This window comes from Alosa sapidissima, chromosome 3, assembly GCF_018492685.1.
Source record: "Alosa sapidissima isolate fAloSap1 chromosome 3, fAloSap1.pri, whole genome shotgun sequence".
Lineage (NCBI taxonomy): Eukaryota > Metazoa > Chordata > Actinopteri > Clupeiformes > Clupeidae > Alosa > Alosa sapidissima.
The window spans coordinates 14,896,933-14,904,432 of NC_055959.1; the positions used below are offsets into that span (position 1 = coordinate 14,896,933).

At 46.9% G+C, this 7,500-nt stretch overlaps 1 protein-coding gene across 2 annotated transcripts in view; it reads left to right on the forward strand.

The window, feature by feature from the left end:
• Window positions 1-7,500, forward strand: part of prkar1b (protein kinase, cAMP-dependent, regulatory, type I, beta) — a 73,460-nt gene that overhangs the window by 62,493 nt on the left and 3,467 nt on the right. For both annotated transcript variants that reach the window (XM_042085770.1, XM_042085771.1), the window contains one exon: window positions 772-893. In XM_042085770.1, coding sequence (XP_041941704.1) covers window positions 772-893 — 122 coding nt within the window. The remainder of the gene's footprint in view (window positions 1-771; window positions 894-7,500) is intronic.

The window sequence follows — 7,500 nt, forward strand, 5'->3', positions numbered from 1 at the left end:
CCAAACTTTCTTTTAGCCTTCAGCCAACTATACTCTTGTTGCCAGTGCATGTCCGTTCACTTTTTTCCAGAAACCAATGTTTATTTATTTGTGTGTGTGTGTGTGTGTGATTGTGTGATTGTGTGTGTGTGTGTGTGTGTGTATATATGTGTGTGTGTGTTAGTGAGTGTACGAATAACAACACCGTTTAAGTATTTCAGTTGTTGGGTGTTAAGTGATTGGTGTCAACAACCTGACCTGAGGCAGGAGAAGGAGAACAAGAGAGAAAGAGAGAGAGAGAGAGAGAGAGAGAGAGAGAGAGAGAGAAAGAGAGAGAGACAAATAAGCTGGGGAAACTGAAAGTGCTGCAGCACGTAGCCCGAGGCGAGGCTGTGGAGCGGCTCTGTGTGGTGGATGTGTTTAGGATGTGAGATGGAGGCCTGTGAGATCAGATCAGATGAGATGAGACGAGATGAGAGGAGACTGGAAGCTGAGGCGGGCCAGGGAGAGAGTGTTGAGTTAGGAAACAAACCGAGGGAAAGTTTTAGCGGGGGATTAGCGTGCTTCCTGCATACACATCTCTCGCGTGTGTGTGTGTGTGTGTGTGTGTGTATGTGTGTGCGTGTGTGTGTGTGTGCGTGTGTGTGTGTGTGTGTGTGTGTGTTTGCGCTGAGAAGCAGTGTGTTTGTGTATTTTAGTGTTTCTGTGAGGATGTTTGTGTTTGGTATGTAGCAGACACTAAGACCCAGCTAATGGCATAATACCCCCCCCCCCCCTCTCTCTCTCTCACAGAGTCTCTGGAGAAGTGGGAGCGTCTGACGGTGGCTGATGCTTTGGAGCCGGTGCAGTTTGAGGATGGACAGAAGATCGTGGTCCAGGGAGAGCCGGGAGATGACTTCTTCATCATCACAGAGGTGTGTGTGTGTGTTTGTTTGTTTTTGTGTGTGTGTGTGTGTGTGCGTGCGTTTGTGTGTGTGTGTGTTTGTGTGTGATGCATGTTTTTGTGCCTATGTTTCTGTTGGTGAGAATGTGCTAATCCTCTGTTCTGTGTGTGTGTGTGTGAGCAAGAGAGAGAGAGAGAGAACTTCAACATGCTCATCCCCTGTTCTCTGTGTGTGTGTGTGTGTGTGTGTGTGTGTGTGTGTGTGTGTGTGTGTGTGTGTGTGTGTGTATGTGTGTGTGTATGGTGTGTGTGTATGGTGTGTGTGTGTGTGTGTGTGTGTGTGTGTGTGTGTGTGTGTGTGTGTGTGTGTGTGTGTGCGCGAGAGCAGTTCCGTGTCCCATGTACATACAGTGCAAGCTCACACTGTAACTCTATCTGTGTCGACTCGGGCACACTTCCTGTTTGTCCTCACTTGATGACATCCGAGGGCCAGGGCCACGGCCGTGTCATCAGATGGAGACACGAGGCGAACCCACCTCACCCTGGGCAGCTGATTATACTTATTACCTGCAGCCACCAGGAGAGAGGGAATTAGCTGGTGTGAAAGAGACGGAGGGTGAGAGGGAGAGATGGAGGGATGAAGGGAGGGAGTGAAGGAATGAGAAGAGTTGGAGTGTCTCAGTGAGTGAAGAGAGAGAAGGGAAATTGGCCTGTTTGAGAGTGGGGGTGGGGGGGGGGGGACTGATGACGAAGTGAAAAAAGGGATAGTTTGAGAGAAAGAGAGAGAAAGGGAGCTCTTCTCCTCGTGTGGCCACACTGCTGTGCTCTGTTGATGGCAGTGGTGAAAGATATTCTGATCAACTCCATTTTTCTCTGCATCAATGAGCCAAGTGAGCTAGAGGGCATGTGTGTGTGTGTGTGTGTGTGTGTGTGTGTGTGTGTGTGTGTGTGTGTGTGTGAGAGAGAGAGATCTCTGATTTTCCTGTTTTTGCTCCTTTTCGTTATTAGTCTTTTGCTTCTCTCTCTTCTTGCCCTCTTTCCCTCTCTCCATTGCATTCTTCAGTGACAATGCTCTTTCTCTCCTTAACTCTCTCTCTCTCTCTCTCTCTCTCTCTCTCTCTCTCTCTCTCTCTCTCTCTCTCTCTCTCTCTCTGCTACACTGCTCTGTAGTCCACTGTTCAGTTCCAATCCAGTTCAAAGTTGCTTTATTGGCATGTCAGTTGTAATGAAGCCTTACCAAAGCCAGTGTTAAGAATAACAGGGTAATATAACAAGAGCATTGAAGATAAACATAACAGTAATGTGAATATTAAACAAATAAAGAATACCAGTGTTGATGAAAGGTGTGTGTGTGTGTGTGTGTGTGTGTGTGTGTGTGTGTGTGCGCGCATGTGCATGCCTATAAAGGCATGTTTACTTAAAAGTTAACTTAAACTTAGTTTCCCTCAAATTTTAAGACAGATTGTGCTGGAGACATTTTGCTAAGAAGTATGGCCTTTTTTTGTCACTTTCCCCAAGATGATTTGGGATTCTATTTGTTACGTGGAGATAAAGTCGTGTCTTAATCTAGCCCAGTGTGGTTCAAGTGCTCCCTCCTCCTCCTCCTCCTCCTCCTCCTCCTCCTCCTCCCCACTACAATGGGAGACGGCTGAGAGGAGGAGCTGTTGCTATTATCCGGGTGCTGAGTGATCCTTCACTCTTCCCTTCTTTCTCTCTTTCTCTCTTTTACTCTATCCCTCCATCCGCTCCCACTCTCTCTCCACCTGTGCCCCCAAGCACTGCTCAGCCACCCACCCCTCCCTACCGCCCTCCCTCCCTCCCTCCCTCCCTCTCTCCCTCCCTCTCATCCCTTTTTCATTCTCATCCTTTCAGTCTTCTCTCTTCAGTCTGTCTCTTTCTGCTGTTTTCTCTGCTGAGGGCCAAGTGTTGGCTCTCACCACAGACTTTATCGGCCTGTTCAATCAGACCCTCGGCTGTCTTCACTTGATTTACTTTTGCTGGGCACAGCGGTTAGTGCAGGTGATATTGCTTCATTATTTGCTGGTGGTTTAGAAATAAACCTACTCAGAGTAAGCAGTAAACCTCCTAAAAGAAGTGCATTTTGGCTTTGTTTTGTTTTGGGTTCTTCTATTAGGAAGTTTATCACTTTTGGAGCACTAATGCTATGATGCTTAATCTATACATGCGGGTGATATTTACATTTACATCACATTAAGTTATTTAGCTGACGCTTTAGTCCAAATAGGAAATTGATTGAGGTTCCAAGCTGCATGATTGGTGAACCTCATTCCCTTCTAGGTAGCATAGGAAATGACTCTCTTGAACTCCCTTAGAGCTTAGAGGACAGAAAAGGGTGTGTGTGCGTGTGTCTGTGTGTGTGTGTGTGTGTGGGGGGGGGGGTCCAGCTCTCTTCTTTCTCCCTCTCTCTCTTGCTCTATTTCTGTTTCTTTTATCCATCTGACTAAGCCTTTTCCTCCTTTCTTGATTTCCTACCGCACACTCGCTCTCCCTCTCTCTCTCTCTCTCTCTCTCTCTCTCTCTCTCTCTCTCTCTCTATCTCTCTCTTTCCGCCACTCTCGAGTCCCATCTTTCCCAGAGTGAGGCTCCAGCAGAGGAATGCATGGAGTGAGTTTCACACGGGGTCAGAAGCCTCAGCCCCCAGGGACACCGAGAGAGAGAGAAGGGAGAGAGAGCAAGAGAAAGAGAGAGAGAGGAAGAGGGAGAAAGAGCAAGAGAAAGAGAGAAAGAGAGAGAGAGGGAGAGGGAGAGAGCAAGAGAAAGAGAGCAAAAGAGTCATGCTAATAAAGCTTTTTGAATTTAAATTTCAGGGAGGGTGCAGAGGGGGAGAGAGAAGGGAGAGGGAAGGAGAGGAGAGGGGAGGAGAGGAGAGGAGAGAGAGAAAAAGGGGGAAAAAACGAGGAGGAAGAACAGGGAGGCGTGGGTCTGAGTTTTAGAGAAGCTGGACTCAGAGAGGCAGGAAGAGGGGAAGTGGAGATGCTGAGATGGGTGGCATTTGGGTGCATACACACACACACACACACACACACACACACACACACACACACACACACACACACACACACACACACACACACACACACACACAGAGAAACACACACACACACACACACACACAGAAGCACACACACAGTCATTTGTACAGTTTTTACAAAAATGTTCACGCTCTCTCATCGTCTTTGTGTCTGCTTCCAACTGTAGGTAGATTCTGCCTCTGCCTCCAACCTCTCTCTCTCTCTCTCTCTCTCTCTTTCTCTCTCTCCTTCTCTCTCTCTCTCTCTCTCTCTCTCTCTCTCTCTCTGTCTCTCTCTTGTGTCCTGTCTGCATGTGGGTTTTGCGCCGGGCCCATCACTAAACCCTCTGATCAGTAATTGCGTGCTGTAGACAGGGATTAAACCCCACACATAAAGATGTCAGCCTGTGCGGCGCGGCCCTAATGAAAAGTGACATATTTACATTTTTTCTCACACTGTACAAACAGAGCTCCTCATAGAAGGACGATGGCGTGACGCAGAGACGCCCTCCCAGACTGGCCAAGACGCCTTTCAGTGATTATCCCTCCATTCAGACAGACAGACGGAGAGAGAGGGGGAGAGGGCAAGAGAGAGAGAGAGAGAGAGAGAGAGGCCTTTTCAGCTCCCTTTCAGGGTGGGCACGAAGGGAGGGAAAGCTTCAACACTTCAGTGAGACAAATGATAGGGAAGGGGAGGGGAGGGAGGAGAAATAAAAAGAAGAAAAGATGAAGAAAGAAAGAGAAGAAGGAGGAGGAGGCCATGTTTTCTTTCTGCCGGAGAGTTTACCCAACAGTGCTGCTCCAGGCCCAGGGGCTCCGGGGGCCTGGCATGGGGGGAGCGGGCACCGGAGGGTGGCAGGCCATGCACTGGTACAGTGTGCTCCAGCCTTCAGCATGTTCTCACCTGGTGCCAAGGCCACGACAAAACAGGGAGGCAAGAGAATTGGGCTTTTAACAAAAAGGGTTTTATCATTCAATGACAAGCTAACAAAGGGTATGAAATGGGTCCTGGTCAGTCATCAGTAATGGCCATCGAGCCTCATCCACCCACTGCTGCTAGACTGAGGCTAGGGGGAGGAGGGCAGGCAGGGAGGAAAACAGGTGTGCCTCACCTGTGTCGCACCTGAAACTGTCCTAGTTCCTGGTACGGCTTGCTGCCAACTGCTCTTTTTGTCGGATGCATACTCTTACATGGTGATGTATCAGATTTGAGAGCGGACACTGTGTGTGTGTGTGTGTGTGTGTGTGTGTGTGTGTGTGTGTGTGTGTGTGTGTGTGTGTGTGTGTGTGTGTGTGTGTGTACTCTGTGTGTGTACTCTGTGTGTGTGCTCTGTGTGTGTGCTCTGTGTGTGTGTGTGTGTGTCTGTGTGTGTGTGTGGCATCACAGGTATATGTTCACCATTGTCTGGATTGTCTAGTGCCATGTTACTGCTCTCTTTTTTCTCTCCTCCTTTTCTCCCGCCCCGTGTTCTCTCTCTCCTCTCGTGTGGATCTCATTCTGTTTGTTCAGCAGCTTATCACTCTCCGGAACTGTTCCAATGCCTTAGATCTGCACCTTAGATCTGACCCTTTCACACACTTCACACACTAACCTGTGGTGTGTGTGTGTGTGTGTGTGTATGTGTGTGTGTGTGTGTGCGTGTGTGTGTGTGTGCAGCGTGTGTGTGAAAGAGCTCGAGAGAGAGACAGAGACAGAGAGAGTAGTTGTCCTCAGGTGATCCTCCAGATTATGTTTTGTGTCCAGTGTTTGCTGTATCCTGTAATCCCTGGGGGATGGCCCCACTGTCTCTCTACTCTACTTTTCTCTACTTCTCTACAGCTCTCTCTTCTCCTCTCTCTCCTTCTTTTATCATCTGTGCACTCTTTCCCCCTCTCTGTGTCACTCTCTTTCTGCTCTCTGGACAACAGTGGCAGACGTGGTGCAGTTTACTCATAATTCCCAACTGTGTGTGTGTGTGTGTGTGTGTGTGTGTGTGTGTGTGTGTGTGTGTGTGTGTGTGTGTGTGTGTGTGTGTGTGTGTGTGTGTGTGTGTGTGTGTGTGTGTGTGTGTGTGTGTGCTAGCCTTAGCCTTAAAGACAGGCATGCAGGGCATTACCCCATCCATATACCACACACTGCATGAAAAGATTTATTGACATGGGACCTGGACTTCGCCGTAGGTTATCCATGAATAAACCTGCCTATCAAATATTGTGTTGGTTTTTCTCAGAAATGCCAACACCCAAGGCCACCTGTGTATGTGTGTGTGTGTTTGTGTGTGTTAGTTATGACAGAAACAATGTCATTCAAACCACAGAGTTCTTGGACAGAACCAAATCTGTTTTACCACAAAATGTCCAACCTTTGGACGGACACATACTCACAAAGCTTTTCATGTTACTGAGTACTCCTTGTCACATTTTTTTTAACTAAACGTTTTTAACTTTTGAAAAATTACATCTCAAATGATAAGAGAAAGGCTCCGTTCCTGTAGTTGACATCGATTCCCAAGCCTGACCTCCATGATTGGCTGATAGGCGACAGGTCTATGCTGATGAGTAGGCATGCTGCACTAAATGACTACCGCAAAGGACAAGAGACAAATACATCAATAAAGTAGAGAGGCTACACACAGATGCCTTAGCTATTGACAGAGTATGTTCGCAATTTCTTTTTGAAATGCATCTTTATGAAGACACCTTAGCATTGACATGAAAGTTAATTTACAATGTAATGTTGCATATAGTTAATATTGATTGAGTTTGGTGTTAATACATCCCCTTCAAGCTGCACAATTATTGCAATTGTGTGACGGTGAACCTCACAGACAAAAGGCATTAGAACACAGGAGGTTGATAATCCGTTATTGTGTTTTTATTTCTTCAGAAATGGCAACCCCCAAGACCAACTCTAAATGTGTGTGTGTGGGAGGAGATAGTTATGACTAAGAATTCCCTAGAAGTCCCTTTAAAAAACAAAAACATTTTTTATCAGTTTTTTAATCTTGACAATTTGTGATTACTGTAGGCTACAGCGGCAAGTGATTATTTTGGACAGCGTTGAGTGACAGGCTATTGTAGCATAACCATTTCTGTCTTTATATGGGGGGTTACATTTTGAGCATAGTTAAATAATGCCGGGGTGGGGGGGGGTGTGGGAGGCATGTCCCCCTCAAAGTATATTATGATTACAGCCTTGGTGTGTGCGTCTGTGCATGTCTGTGTTTGTGAGTATTTGCGAGTGTGTGTATGTGTCTGTGTGTGTAAACAAAAGGTGAATAATCTGTCTGGTATGGAGACTTCTTTCCCTCCTTCTCTGTTTCTCTGTCTCCCTCTCTTTATTTTCCCTCAATTTAATTCAATTTAAAGTTGCTTCATAAGCATAACTGTTAGTATGCAGTTGCCAAAGTTAATATTCTAACAGAATAACAGAGTGAGTTTCTTTCTCTCTCTCTCTCTCTCTCTCTCTCTCTCTCTCTCTCTCTCTATCTTTCTCTCTTTCTCTCTCTATCTCTTGTCTGAGGGCTGTGTAGACATCTGTAAACAGGGAGATATCCCATCTCTGATAGGAGTTGTTGTCTCCCTTACTGTAGGTGGGAGTGTTTGTGTCTGGGCCAACGGTGAGACA